This window comes from Polyodon spathula, chromosome 24 (assembly GCF_017654505.1).
Source record: "Polyodon spathula isolate WHYD16114869_AA chromosome 24, ASM1765450v1, whole genome shotgun sequence".
Taxonomy (NCBI): Eukaryota; Metazoa; Chordata; class Actinopteri; order Acipenseriformes; family Polyodontidae; genus Polyodon; species Polyodon spathula.
The window spans coordinates 7,293,475-7,310,106 of record NC_054557.1 but is presented as its reverse complement, the minus strand read 5'-3'; the positions used below and the strand labels follow the sequence as shown (position 1 = coordinate 7,310,106).

Below are 16,632 nucleotides of genomic sequence, written 5' to 3'. Positions count from 1 at the left end.
GTGTCACATGACTCAAGTCTTAGTTTCGGTTTGCTGTAGGTGCGCTTAGGAACATGTGTTCAAGACATATGATACATCACTGGAAAGCTCCAAATCTGTACTTTCAAACAAGCCTTGAACCAAGAACCAGGATCTAGCTATTATGGTGCCCAAGATATTCATGCAAGAAGGTCAGGCCCACCAATACACTACACCTAGGGTCCACACGGACCACAAACCTTAAACAATTTGGGAAATTCAACCAGGCTACCTGGGATAGAATTATCCTTGCATAGTGTAAGAGGATGGATGCCTGACAAATGCCTAAAAGGAAACAAAAGGTCACCAGATCCACTTAATAATTGATATTAAATCACTGTGGGGTTTGCCTGGAAACTGAATAAAGCCCCTTTGCTGTTGGCTGTTGCATTCCTGACCCGAGTGTCTTTCTTCAGTGTAGTAGCTGGCACTTGTTAGTCAATAATAACTGTAAATTTAAATATTGAAAATAGGCTAACTCATGATGAGAGAACCATTATGACTAAGGTGCTTATTTAGGTGCTGAGAATGAAATCCTTTCTGATCCTCACCTCACATTCTTGTCTGCTGTATCTTATGCTTTGCAAAGGGCCTTGTCATTAAAGTAGGCGCTACATCTCTAATGCCATATTTCCAGTCTGTAAAACTCATCTTGTTCCAGAATCAAACTGTCGCCAGTTCCATCTGCAGTCTGCAATGCAATCTGCAAACAGCAATTAAACAAAAAACATCCCTTGTACGTATTCATTTTTGTAGAATTGCTATTTGTACGTTATTTAAATTAACCATCTGTATTTCTCTGCCATTATAATATGTTCTAAGCCTTCATGTTCTATCCAGATTAAAAACCTGCCTCTTGCATTCTTTGCATTGGGTGCTCAAACAGTAACTTCTTTCATCATATGAGTTGGAGGGTTCTGCCATCCACAGTCCTAACTGGTTTGATTTGATCTCAGTCTGCTGCTGATGTTCAGATTACTTTTCCCAGTGGCCAATGGAAACTAGTTTACTACCATAGGGTATACTAATTGACTTTAACTTGTCTATTGCCCCATTCTTATTTTTTCCATGTATGGAATCTTATGTATACCCACCTGTGCACCTTTGCCCATTTTAAAGTAATGTTTTTACAACTCTGGATCCATTCTTCAATGTAAGTACTTAAATAGCTTCTGTCTTCAGCATGTTGCTTAGCATTGTGAGGTGTGAGAAATATTACAAGATAATACTGCTTAAAGATGGCATCCACATTAAACAAAGGATGCAGATTTGAAAAGGGACTTTAATGCAAAACTGCCAACAGTTGGCCAACATAGGATTCGATACACAGGGCAAAATAATAAAGTGGCAATAGACTGTTCTGCAAATATACCCTGTGGTAGTTCCACTAAAGTTGAAACAACTTCCATATTAAATATGTAGTATTTTGTCATTTATTTGTAATATTCCTATCATATAAACCCAAGTCCTTTTGAACAGCATCCATTAGGGACTCATTCTTCTTACATGTATACACACACACACACACCTGAGTAATATGACTTTCTCTGTCATTCAAGATTAGCTTGATCAAAAAACTTTTGTCTCACAACCTCAACATGTTGTCCCGATGCTCGAAACACTTTCATTAGTCACCAAGAAAGATGCAGCCAAGAACTGCCATTTGACTTGGCTCTGGTAAAATCTTATCTAACTGAGAACAGAGAGCACAGAAACAACGAAGTAAAAACAAACCAGCAGCGAGTATGAGCCTGGTAGGTGGCATCTTTTTATAGATTGCTCCAATACTTTTCTGAATGCAACACTTGTTATTGTCATTTATGCATTATAAAGAGACAGCAGTGAGCATGAACTCAGAAAGGTACATTCTGTTCTGAGTAGTAATGATAGGTATCTTGAACAACAACATATTCGATCATATTACATGTAATATAAAAGACAACATATGGACTGCAGTCCATTTTGAGGAGATATTTCAACAAATAATATAAGATAAACAGTAGAACAAGAATGCATTTAGACAGTAGTTTTGGCAAGAATCAACTGTCTTAAATATCTTAAATATGTAACAATGTTTTAAAAACTGTACAGGCCAGTACACCTGTGAGGTGTGGAGATACGAGATGGCATTTTCGCAATTCCTGTACAGATATGTAATCATGGCTGGGGAAAAAATAAAATGTTGTTTTGGTGGTGTTGTGTCAATGTTTTTTACATCTGAGACATGTGTCTGACACTGAAAGAACCAGCAACCTCAATCAGACATCCCCCTTGAACACATTTGTAGGGTGTTTTTGCCAAGACTTGCTGTGATTCTTGAGTAATGCAGCTTACTGCTATGACCAAAAGTTTAGCATAAACTAGAATTTTAGGATTGAGACATAATTAAAAAAAATATTAAAAAACCATCACGTAATCAAGGAAACTACAAAATTTCGTAATGTCACATTTTTCAATTTGTCAGTTAAGTACTGTATATCGAAAACTACAAAGTGGTATGTAATTCTACAAGTTAACGTAACAAACCATGAGACTTTATGAAGCAAAATTTGTTAATTCTAAGGTGATGCAAAACTTGAGGCCATAGGTATAGTGTAAGTATTGTCTCTTAAGGACACTTTTTGCCATTTATAGGACCTGCAGTAAAAGAACGTTTCTTTTGTTATTTGGGTTGGTTGTGGGTAAGCAGTGTTTCACTTTAGGGTCAATATAGTCTGTCACAATATCCCTTTGCTCAGAGCTATAAAAAGTCTTCTGTGGTGAATGGAAGTGATTCTAGTGTTTTGCATATTTTGAAGGCTGCTTGGACTGAGTGATTTCACTGCGGTTATCCAGTGGATAAATACAATGCTTACTAAACTCTCAAATTATTCCAATTGTCTTTAACTTGTTTTGAAATATATATTGACTAATCCCTATTCAATAAATTGAACAAGCAGAAGATCGTAATACTGCGTGTATCAATTGAACACCCCCTTAGCAGGAATAGTGGTCACATGATATGTCATGTGACCACCAACGTGCCATACAGTGAAGACAAAGGCATTTCACATTGGCCATTCCATGTGTATTACTGTAGTAATGGGCTGACAGCTATTTGAGTTTTATTTGTGAAGGCTGTTTTAGCTTGTATTTCATGCTGTCTAACAAACTCTCCAGACACGTCTGTTTGCTTCCAAGATGCCCAGTCAGAACTCAAACCACCAGCCTTTCGCCTGCACGCTCACACCTGCACACAGGCTTTTTAATTTTATCCAGCATTTGGATACATTTAATCCAGTTTAATTGCTACTGATTTTGCAATTGTTAGCTTACAAACCCTTAGCTTGCAATTGTTAGCTTACAAACCCTTGTTGAGATGAAAGACAGAATCAATCATGTTTCAACAGCATTGCATTGTGTAGCCCAAATCCAGCTTGCTTCCTTGTTCATCCAGGGACAGCACCATCACGGCTTTGTTTTGTTCTTTAAGACTATAAATTATGTGTTATGCATTAATTCCACCTTTAATGTTTCTTCGACTGATGTGAAATCCATCCAGGTGGAGAATATTGCCATGATTGAATATTTATGTTTACATGATGAGCACAAACATTTACCTAAATAGGAAAAACAAAGGAGACATGTAAACTACGGTGTTGTTTTTAGGGTATCGTTCTTGTGAAACTGGATATTTTACTGTTTTTTTGTTTTGTTTTGTTTTTTTTAATTCCTGGGTTACCCTACTGCATTGCAATGAATTCTGCTGTCTTTACTTAGACACACTTTTGGAGAAAATCACCTACTGTTTTACTGTTGTCTGTACATATTCCAATAATATGTGAACAAATTGACCAACGTTTACCATAAAAACACATTGCTGTCAATACGAATGTTTAGGAATTTTTAAACAGTTAACAAAAAGATTCCCATGGACATCTAGGGGTGTAACGATACACTAATCTCATGATATGATGATGATACCTATCGTGATATGCAGGTTGTATCACGAACATGCAATTGTCCTGATTGGCTACGTGTATGATGTACAATCAAATGGTCATTTAATGATGGACCATTTTGTTAAAAGACAAAAATGAAATGAGATATGCACTGTATCCCACTCACGATTGCTTGTCATGGGAGTCCATGTCAGTAAAGTATCTTTCAAGTTGATCATGTGTAAAAAAAATCTCACTTATTGCAAGCCAATAAGGGAGACTACCCTGAAGAGCAGGTTATACAACACCTTGCTGTTTTCAATTATCTTACTCACGACCCCTTGATCTGGTTTATGCTACTCTGAGCTACCTAGTGTATGTATATCCTGTCATTCCCTTGCACTGAAATTATGTTTTAATCTATCAAAAAAGGAACAATTAATCGCACCATTGGTGAATGATTATCCCCATGGAATTAACAGAGCAATGCCACTTTACCAATCTAATTTTCCTTTCTCTTGTTCCTATTTTCTATACTTTTACATCTACACACTATTCCTAACCACCTCCCAGAAAAATCGTGTTGATGAGTGCTGTTAACACTCAGCTCTACCCTTCCTAACAAATATAATAAACCCCCCACATACCATTTTAATCATTACACTGATGATTGGACAAGCGGAAACATTTGTCAACTTCGGGCCCCCACGTAGCTTACCCAGGAAAGGCATGAGCGCACGGTGTGCAAGGTGACTCATACAGTCAGGGAAGCACAGGCTTGCATCTCCGCAGGGGAGTCCACGTGTTTGGGAGGCAAAACAGTCAACAACTGTTTCTCATTACCATGCTACAAATGACTGGTCAGGCAGACCTTAAAGGGGACACCAATATATTCACCGTAATACCAACATGTAGTAGGTAAACATGTTTTGCGTTTTGCTAGACACACAAGTATGTATTAAAACTACATTCACCAGGTCTTTACTGGTTTGGAAAGGTAAGGGATATACATATTAGGATTATATGATTCATACTAAGCCAATTTACTTTTACAGCAAACAACAGTAAACACATGTATTACACAGCGATCACAAAAGAACTAAGCATGTTTTGACAACAATTATACACTTGTGCTTTGGTTTACACTGCTGCACTACAGTTACTTTGTAGCAGGTATACTGTATATCTTACCAGGTTTATATTTTGCCCAACTATTTCTAAAAATGTTCCCACGATAATACTTTAAATCCAGCATTATAAGTCATGTTACCATTTAAGTCACTTGACGGGTTTAGTTTATATAAAGTGCTTGCAGCTAACAAAATTATTCTGTAAATCTGACCTGCTGCTTCAAACATTTTCCTGTGCTTTGCAGCCAGTAACCCTGAAGACACCGCTGAGTTAAAATGATCAAGGAAGTAAAAGACTTTTTAAGAATAAGAAAACGAATAACTTTCTGCATATCTAAGAACTATATCGTGAACATAAGTGCAGCAGCACTATCACACCTAAGCAGTTGCTAAACATCAATAATAATAATACCAAATACTGCAATTATAGATTAAAGGTTTTACTCTGCTGTACCAGATGTACTTGGAGGTTAAACATGATATGGAGAGCTCTACTGAGGCCATACAGGTGCTTAAACTTCTGAAAAAGACATCAGTGATGAGAAACAAAACATGTTTTAAAGATAGTGGCATGAACTGTAAACGTAGAGTATTGGAGCATGAGAGGAAGCAACCTTGATGAAAAGAACTACTTAGTGTGACAGCCTTTTCATCGTAAAAATCCACAAGACTATTTGTCACACCGTCTAAAAAAGGAAGCATTTTAACAACCAAATACTGCAGAATGCCAGCCTTTCGTATGTTTTTTTCTAAGCTCCATGTAATTTGATGACTCATAATAAAATTCTAGGGCTTGCCACCTACCTCTAATCATGTAGAGAGTGGTGACTTAAACATGACTAAAACGTATGCAGCATGCACATACAACTGCATATGAGAGCATGAGGTGGGTTCTGCCAAAAGAATAGTCTAAGAGACAATTTTACTATGAAAGCAAATCCAGAAGAAACAGTGCAAACATATCAATGCATTGTTCAGCACCCCTTCCTGCTTCATCACCACTAAACTACTGCCTTCCCTTCGTGAGCCACGCTGGTATTGTCCATGATGGGGCTGAATCACATGACAAGACAATGTTAATGTTAGGTATGGGATTCTGTGGCAAAGTGCCCGCCCCTGTCTGTATTATATGTTGTGTGTTAATGTTGGTGAATAGACATTGGTACACGGGATAAAAACGGGTCTATATGTGTAACACGAGTGTTTAACATGTATATTTGTATTTAGGTACGAGGATTGCACAGCACTTCACGTGCAAGTAAAAAGTAATAATATGTGAGCAGGGGAATTGCACTTTATTAATTCACGTGCAGTTGTACCTCAACTTCAATTGAATGATTGATTAGCAATTGAGTCTCGGTACAGCTGCATAAAAGCTACATGTTTTCACCCATTCGGAGTTGTGTATTCGGTGAGTGGAGAACGGGATTGGAGACGGAGGAAATTGTGATAATTGTAAGAAAAATACAAGCTCACCGTGTTTGTCTATGTAGTCCGTTTTGTTTATCTATTTATTTTGGCGAAAGTGCCGTGTCCTGTGTTTTTGTTTGTTGCAACCTTTTTATTTCAGAACTGTCTGTTCACTTATTAAATGTTGAGCGAGACCATTCGCTCAGCTCCACCAAACTCCACCTCTCTGTTGCTTATTTCCTGGCTCTGGTCTGACGTCACCCACTGCAGCCGTCTTTGTGACAAATCCCAATACAAGTAAGAAAACCAGACTAAAAAAAAAAGATTTTCACCACAAATAAAGCGGGACCAGTGATAAGGTTTGTCTCGCTAAGACAGTCTCTAAGGAGTGACAACTCTCTGTTTCTGTTCCCATTATGTTCTCTGGCCCACTCACATTTTTCAGCCATTATACGATCGGATAATACTTTTTACTAGGGGTTTTAATCAACTAAGGATTAATCAATTAATCACACCTTTGATTGAGAAGAAAATAATTGATCGATTAGTCTTGTCTACCTGGGTGCGGTATAAAAAAAATCTTCAAAGAACCTTGACAAAAGGGCAACTGGAAGGTACATTATACACAATATTTCACAATATCTCAGAATGAAGAACAAACAACTGCTGCAACATTTGCTCATCTGTGCTGTCCTTTCCTGGCAGTACTACATGCTTATCGTATTCAACGTATTTCTTTCAAACTATCAGAAATTTAACAGCTATATCATACTTTTTCTTCAGCTAACTAAAATAAAACAATAAATTACATTTATCTTCATCTAACCTAAATAAAACAGCACTCAGTAAGTTACCTTAGTCTGAAACTTGAAAGCTTACGGTATTCTGGAAACTGATCTGTTAAATGCAGTATTCCAGGTTGTAGTGCGATTGGTCGTTTACAGTAATAATATAGAACCTTTTGACGCATGTTTCTTTTAGACATGGCATTTGGCTGAAGGAAGTGCAAACGGGCAGTACAGCTCAAAAGAAAACATCACATGATGTCACTAAAAGGGATTACTTATGATTGTCTTTCAATACATTTTCATATCACAGGCAAACAGATGTGATTAATCAATTGCATTGATCGGATGACTAATCAATCAATAGAAAATGTCAAGATTAAAACCCCTACTTTTTACTAGCAATATACAGACAGCAGGATTATTAATCTGTTGGTCACTTTACACTTGTGAAGAAAACACAAACAATGAGGCCCCAAAGAACAAGATTCCAGGACTACTACCACAAGTCATGACTGGTTCCTTTCTGATGCCTCCTGTATTATGATACTGCATTACTCTCCTGACAAGGGGGCAGTGGAAGAGTTGGAATGCAACATCTTCATATGGAATTTACAGGATTATCCACTTTAGCATGGTCTACTGACTTTGTAGTGGCCCTGCATATGAATAGACAACAGTGAGAATTGAAGTAAGGGGTTTGTTTGTATGACTCGCGGCTCTGTCTTGTGTACATTATAATGTCTCTTTTCAATTCCTCCAAGGTCTGTGCTGGTTAAAAGGTCCTAAATGGAGAATTTGTCTTGACACGCCTGTGCGTGCAAAATGCACCACGTTTAGTTGTCATTTATTTATTAATTTGAAAAATAACAATAAAAAAAACTATGCAAACTCCAGACACATTAGAAACTGTCTTGTCGTTTCTAAGGCATAACAGCACTGCATTATAGGAATTTGCAGGGCAAAGTTACTGCATTCAAAATACAGCAATATTACCAAGTACTATCATGAAATAACGATACAGTTATCAACTTGGGGGAATACGTGTTATTATCATCGATCATCAAAATTCTGTGTTGTTTTTTTTAAAAGGGGAAATAGCAGTTGCCTTACCTTGAAACCTAGAGAAAAACATGAATTCCTGGCATTACACTTGTCCACACGAGCTGCAGGGCAGTTAAATTTCAGTGTTTTACTAACTGTGTGCGGCACTATGATTAAAGTATAGCTGTTCGCTGGACTGCTGGTTCCCTTGTCCAGGCACTTGGAGGCAGGTTTGTTATTGATCCTACGTCATTGAGTGCTTTCAGTCCGGCTCAGACCAATACTATAAAAGCCAGATTGGGAGAGGTATGCACTTGTATTTCGTTCTTTCTGAGACCTGCATTACCTGATTGTGTTGTAGAAACGGAACGAAGAAAAAAAGTATATCCAAAATGAGTCGTCGCTGTCTTGCAACATTACTTCGGTGTCTCCACGTGATTGCTCTCACCAGCGCAGCTTCCGATGGTAATTGTGTTATTTCTTTGCATTTAATTTAAAGAAGAAAACTTAATTTAAATATGCATAACTAGATACCTAATTAAAAGAAAACAACAATATAAAACATACCAGATACATTTTTAAACGCATCGTTCTTCACGCAAACGTATGCTGAAACCAAACATCTGCTGGTTCAACCGCTCTCATTGATTTGTATACATTTTTAAACTGGGACAAGGATTCTTCACTATTCATAAGATAAACCCGAGATGCTTTTATCCAGAGCGATTTACAATTGTTACAAAACACCACAGTAGAAAGTATCGCATTATAAACTATCACATTGTTAAGCATCACGTTTCAGAATATCACATTACAGATTAGAGCTGTTGTAAAGTACAATAAAATCAGTAGTGAAAAGATCAAATTCAAATAAGATTAAAAAAAAAGCGAGATTAGCCTACAGTTAATGACATATAAGAGCGGGTTCGACTAAGAGCAGTTAACTTAATGTGTTTATACCCTACACACTATGTAGGTCTATTAGCGTATTATAAATCGCACAAATGAATATTGTACATGGGAACAGCTTTAAAATACGAACAATCAAGCATAAGCTTTGCATGCTTTTAAACATATTCCTGAGTGCATTGTTAATTTAAATGATTTCTAATAAGGTAATACGTGGTGTGTGTGTGCACAGTAGAGGCATCATTTCGCACAACTGGAGCAGCCAGAACTTTGCCAAAACTGCAAGGATTGGATCAGACACCTGTATACACCCGACGTATTCGTTCTGTTAAGACCTGTGTTGTTGCCGTGTTTCTCAGTTAGTAACAGAACGTGCTATCACACCTGCACATCAATTGAGCAGGGCTTAATGAACTTCGCAATGCGCTGAAACGTTTGCCACTAAAGAATGTAACTATAAGAAGTGTACTGGCAGCGAACTTTTAGGAAAGCTACTAAAAAAAAAAAAAAAAAAATTGCACTTCTTATATAACTAAAACGGTCAATCACATGTTTGCCAAAAAAAAAGTATGCATATTTATATTTCCGTCACTGATGGGATAAGCCTGTTAAATGACTAAAATGCATTCATGCAAAAAAGAACCACCACCCAAACTGCTTATGCATTTTATTATTTTACTGCATGTATTTGAAAAACGTAATATTTCTAATTGTTGTTTTGAGTTTGCAATGAATATATTTATTTTCTTTAATGCTCCAGTTATATTCTCATTTTATTTTTTAATGTTAGCTTGCTTTGTTTTCTATTTATGTAATGATTCACATTACCCAATGGCATCCGTTTGGCTTGAGCATTGCTGTTTCTATGGTTACGGTTCTTTCAGCGCATTGGAAAGTACTTACCAATGTGGATACATTGAATGAGAACAAAAAGAGATGTTTATTATTTGTATGCAAATGATAGCAACTATTTCGATATTCTAACACAGTGTAGACTTAAACATATGCAGTGCTTGGATTTGCATGTATATAAATGTTGCGTTTTTTTTTTTTTTTTTTAATCCCCTTCATAAATTATTTTTCAACAACAATGTTTATATATTCGTTTTTTTTTTTTTTTTTTTTTTTTTTTTTAATGAATTAAAAACTATTTAAACCGCATAAATTCGATGTAAATGAGACCCCCACTGGATAGCATTTGAACCATTTCAAGTCCTACATACAGGGTTTGTCTGCTTGGTCATGGGATAGGAGTCACAGACCTGTTTATATAAAGGCTGTAGTAAAACCTGAAATGGCTCAGTCTTCTTTGCAATGTGCAAGTGTCTTTACTTCTCCATTCATACATCTGGTATATCAAGTGTAACTTTCAGGAGTGAGAAAGTAAACATAATATTGAACTATTTTAGTCCTCTAGCCATGGACTGTAAGACTTAGTTGGAGAATGAAGGATTATTCCAAGTTAATGCCACTTTAAAAACAAACAAACAAACAAATACATTAATTGCTGTGTTAAATACATAAACTACTGTATATAATAATTCTAATTGTATTGTTGACAGTCTACAGCCAGGATCAATCGCATGGCAAAATCTTCTAAAAGCTACTAGCACAAGTGTTTATCAAACTGGAGCCTGCCACAAAAGTAGTAATTGGGATTTGAAGAACCGAATTGCCTTTCCCAGGCTGTTTGAGGTGTGAGGTGGGGTATCAATAAGGCCTCAGGTACTAAGGTGGGGTATCGATGTCTTGGGTATAACAGGTTCAACTTTACTGTTAATACTTGCTCTACGTCCAGTATATGGGTTTGGCAGAAATGTTGTGATGTCCTTTTTTTTTTTTTTAATTTTTATATATATATATTATATATATATATATATATATATATATATATATAATATATAGATATATATATATAGTATATCTATATATATTCCAATAAGCCTTAAGGCTACTCTCTTAAACATCATATCTGTTTGATTTACCTGTACACGTATTGCTTTGAGTCAAAAGCAGTGAAGAGGTTTATTGATTTACAGTACTTAAGTTACAAGATGTACAATACATGAAGGAGGGTAGATCTCGAACCTGTGCCACAATCTTGTCTCCCTGGGCTAGGACACCTCTGCTGTGATTATCACAGTAGCCAGACTGAACAGGCTGGCTGGTGCTTGCGTCAGGCCAGGAAGTAGTGACCGCAGTACTGTGGGTAAATGCACTGTTGCGCGGGTTTATTGTATATAATCGATGAACAAAATAAAAAGTTTAACCAAACAGAACAAACAATGAACAAACCAGTATCGTGCTGGTGTTGAACCAGCACGAGTAGCAATTGTTTTCTGTTTCTCGCCTCTCTCTCCAGTACCTCCTCACTGTATACCCAACCTTGAATGAGTGATCTGTCATCTATATATACAGCTGTTCCGCGATTAAAATACTAATTAATCATTCACTTGAATCCCAGCACACAAATTCATTTGTGCAATCCCTGTGCCCACATGCTAATACACACTTTTTATATCACCCGTGCACCAGTACATACACCAACAATAACATACAACACAAAATACGCACAGGGGCGGGGCACCCTGCCACACTACCTGTCCAGCTGAACTAGAAAAGCCAGCAAGGGACAAAGGAGAGGACGGAGTGCCCAAGAGAGACAGCGCAAGTACCTAGTTGTTTAAGTGGGAAAAGGTAGAGCACTTACAGCTAACAGTAAATACAATGCATGCAGAAAAGCATTGCTCAACTCTTTCAGCACTGCAGATCTCCTATCATGTCTCCACTCAATTGCTAGTGCAGTCTAGGAAAAATAAATCCACTGCACACAGCAGAACAAAGGCTCCAATTATAATAGAATAAACCATTATTCAGCGGAGTACATTTTGATCAAATCAACCCCTTGTCTCTGAAATACTTAAATATAAACTAAATAACATACTATATATTTAAAGTTCATAAAACAAAACACTAACTTTTAATTTATTTCATTTACAGGCTCTAAGTGGACCTATACAGGTGAGTGTAACATCTTTTCCTTGTATGTGGCTTTTTTTTTTTTTTTTTTTTTTTTTTTTTTTTTTTTTTTAAAATTAAGGTCTGGGCACTTTACATCCTATTAATGGTATGGTAGAATTTACCATCTGATTAGATTGTAATTTAAATTTCAACAGCTCCACTTTCAAATCAAGCTGATTGAATTACACCACTCTTCACTGTAAAGCACAACTCCTAATATACCAGAGAAATGCCTGAATCCCTACAGAGCATGGAGGAGGGTGCTGAATGTAAAGTTTCCTGAAGTTTCAAAGGTCCCTGTCAGATTTGTCCCTCCTTCCCTCCTTGAGAGGGGATCTCTCTTCTGAAAGTTCTTTAGAGTCCTGCAGCCTTAGTATCCAAGTAGATCTAAGAAGCCCACAGGTGTCGGTGAGCAGGTGTTAAAATATGTGGAGCCAACTAAATAATTTCAGTATTAATTGCAGTCATTCAATAGGTATAATTCTTTCCTCTTTGTATTTAAATGGGATTATTTCATATAGAAGTACAATGCAGGTAGAGAAAGCAGTTTAATTTATGTTTAAATAAGAATTCGGGGGACGGTTTGTGCTATAGATTTATCTCCATTAAAGATCAGATAGAACAGACACAAACCACTTCGCTAAACACCCTTCAGGTTATTGGGGCTGCCACTGTGATATCTGATTTGCTGTGGTCGCAGTTTATTTGTAGTCAAACGTTTTCCTTGACTGTGACTCTCTATAGTTAATCCAATTACTGCACGCTGGCAGGCAATTTCAGGATTACACAAATGCCATTTAACCCTCTGCAGCAAGTCAGGTGTCAGGGAATTCATTTCATAAGCGGGCTCCCATCCTGAAACTTTGCTCCTGTATTTTGGTTTTAAAACCTTCAGTTGGTTACTCTGTTCCTCTAAGTTTCATACTCTTTTCTATATTTTGTTTGTACTAAATAAACGCATACATCGGCAGACCAGCGGCCATTTTTGTTTTAATAAAGCCACCTGACCTATAACAATTTATTAAATAGCCTGTAACTGTCCTGTGCTTCAGACCATGTGGTTTAGGTTTCACACTAAAGGTCATAACATATGATACATCTAAGTGTTAACATCTGATGTAAACAGTGCTCAATTACTTTTATGCTAAATTAAATTTTGTAGTAAACCTGTCCTAGAAGGACCGCTTGGATTCCTTTAAACCCTGGCCTCTCCTTTATTGCACTAATGCCTGTCCAGTCTGCTCTACCCCACACACGTCACTGAATAGTCTAAATTTTATGACAGAAGGCCACTGTGTTGTCGTGGATTTCAGCTTGTAGTGGTGGGTCAGTGTTGGGCTGAATATGTTAACATGAGTGGGAGAGTGGCTGACTAATTACTGGTTATGTTTTAATTCCAATACAATACTGTTGGATTTGTTTAACTATGACTAGCCTGGCTATAATCCACACATCTCTTTGCCTATCTAACAGTAGGTTAGTATGCAGATAAAGGGAGTGGATATGTCGTGGTTTGTCGCTTGTCTTAACGCCAGTTGTTCAGGTGACTAGTTTTTAAGACCTAAACCTCAATCTAATCCAGTTTTTTTTGACTACTTCATGTTAAGTGAAGTTATTAACATTTTTTTTTATTTTATTTTATACAGATTATGCAGTGTGACAATATTGCCTACGTAATGGAGTCCGAATTAGATTGGAATAATGTTAATATATAACATGAAAAGCTATATTCTAGCAAAAGGGCTTATCAAACATTGAAAAAATGACCATCACAATACTCCAACTATAAAACACTAGGATATACATCAATGACTCTCAGTAATTTCTTATTTTAACCCAGTCACATTATAATCTGCTAGTATGTAAAAAGGAGCAAAGGCACACTACAAGCAGTTTTCCAGTGCTGAATGGGTTAATTTATTATTTGTTTTTGGTCCTCTAACATGAAGCAGGTCTGTGCCTCTGCCAGCTCTATCTGTATCTGCTGCCCTGCACCATGATGCTGTGTCATGGATGTGCAGGCAGCTGTAAAGTCTGTTCTGCAAAGGGTTTGTGCTTTTAATTTTAATTGTACATAAATGTATTGCTAGGTTATAGATGTGATGTGATCACCCACAATAAGTTTTTTTTTTTTATGATCTAATACATATGACTGCCTTACACATGTATCTGTTTTACTGAGCCAAGGGAAGAGAACGTTTTCATCTGTGCGCATTCAAATATTTGTGTGCCTTTTTAGTTTGGTAAAAATGAAGAGGGTGAAGAGGGTGGATTGGAACCCTGTCCAATGGGATATTGTGGTGGATTATATTTGAAATGAACCCTGCCACTGTAGACTTGCGACCATGAATATAGTTTTAAAAAAAATCTGTACAAACAAATGTTTATAAGTGGGGATAACATCAAGGTAAAATGTCTATTGGTACAAAAACTACAAAATTGTTTCCATTGCTCTCAAAATATAAGCAGTTTTTACAGCAAAAAACACATTCATTCCATATTGTTGCCACTATAATTTAATGTGGTCACTTTTTGCACTAAAACCACTTGCACCTTCATCAACGGACAACTAAGTGTGGCCTTCTCTAAGACGGCAAACCTGTTATTCAGAATCGCGTAAACAGTCGCGCCTGACTCGCTCCTATGTCCTGCAATTAACTTCTCGTCATAATAAGTGTGCTGCAGACAAAAACCTCAGGATAATCTGTTAAATGAATACTTCACAGAACCAATGGCAAAAACAGAATTGTCATGTACAAACAGGCCAGAATAAAACTAATCTATTCCCTAAATAAGCAGTTCTGTTTAAAACTACCTACCAAAACTGAGCTGTAAGGTTCACTTGCTATAGTCAGAAACCAGCAGTTCAGGGTTGCAATAAAGACCTAATTGAGTAAGCCAGGTTAGATAACATCCCATCCATAACATGTTTGTGTTTATTTCCTTTCATACTATTCTCATCATTACTAAACTGGACAGTATTTACCAGTGCAGTCATTGTAATTTGTTACAAGATATAAATTGTATTTCATTGCATTGCCTTCACCTAAGCTATAATACCAACTTAATAAATATGAAGTTACTACAAGGAAACTGATAAACAGATTTTGTTACGGTAGATTCTTGCTACCCCAGATATTGCTAAATCAATCTGTGAAGTACAATAAACCAGATCTACTTTGGTACCTTGACCCTTTGTGTTTTTTTTTGTCCTTGTCAGTCATGGTTTTGTAACAGTCTCGGTAACCTACTGAGCTTGGCTGAGAGTCTCTTTACTTTCGTACACCTGTGACAAGTTGTCCTTCAGACTGAAATGTGGAATTGTCTCTTCACCTTGAACTATAAAGGGCTCTGTATTATTGAGTTGGTTATACCAGATACCACTAATGTGATCTGCCAATGTGTTGGTCCTCCTGGGGTGGCAATCTTTGGTGTGACCAAACAAGCATGTGGGAGATTAAACTTCTTTGTGAAGAGATGTAGAATGTAATTAATGATCCATGAAGCAGAACACTACAACAGGACCTCTGCATCTTCTACCAAAGAGTTTCATCACCAGAGGTGAAAATTGCAGCATATCGCATGCTTCCGTATAATGTAGCAATGCCTTCAGAATCTTTTCCTCATCTCAATCATTGTTATTCTTGCACCAAAAGTGTGAATTCACAAGCCCAAAATACAATAAATTGACACTAATCTCCCAAAGGTGTCTGGGATGTACAGGATGCAAAGAGTTTGATTACCCATCCACTGTCAAGTGACTTGATGCTTTGAGAGTTTGGATACGTACTTGGTACACATATTCACCTCGGTTGTCAATCATGGTTGCCATACTAAAAAATGAACCATTCTGTGCTAGTTATTTTATAAAGCCGCCTTCCCCCACTGTATTAGATCTCAGAAAGCATTTGAGGCAGTGACTCATATCAGTAGGGTTATGTAAGTCATTCATGCTAAATATGTCATTTGTTCATTAGTGCAGTTTTAAAGAGGAGAGAATAACCGTGAGCACCTAATTGCGATAGATACAGAGTTGGGAAAACTCCATTCCAGTGTTGTAGAAATCTCATAAGGCCAAGGCAGCACTGCGTTGTACTCTGTCTGTCGAGACCATATGCTTTGACAGAGTGTAACTATAGTTGGTACAGAGCTGTATTCTATGATTACAGGTGGTTTCACAGAGTGTTTTTCAGGTTTAAAAACTGTGTAAATGTAGCAGATTATAGCCAGATCAATTAAACGTCTATACATGGCTAGGAGTGTACAGAAAAACTTCGGTAAAGATTGGTGCAAAATCAAGCCTGTTACCGTGCTCCCCATGCCGAGTGTAACCCAGCCAGAGATGGATAGACATGATTAGGCAACATTGTAAAACAGAAAGGCTGAAGTGACATT

General features: G+C 37.1%; 1 protein-coding gene across 3 annotated transcripts in view; it reads left to right on the top strand.

The window, feature by feature from the left end:
- Positions 1 to 8,618: 8,618 nt before the first annotated feature.
- Positions 8,619 to 16,632, top strand: part of LOC121299149 (carbonic anhydrase 12-like) — a 33,228-nt gene continuing 25,214 nt past the window's right edge. For all 3 annotated transcript variants that reach the window (XM_041226722.1, XM_041226721.1, XM_041226720.1), the window contains exons 1-2: positions 8,619 to 8,772; positions 12,217 to 12,237. In XM_041226722.1, the coding sequence (XP_041082656.1) occupies positions 8,700 to 8,772; positions 12,217 to 12,237 (94 nt within the window). In that variant the 5' untranslated portion in view covers positions 8,619 to 8,699. The remainder of the gene's footprint in view (positions 8,773 to 12,216; positions 12,238 to 16,632) is intronic.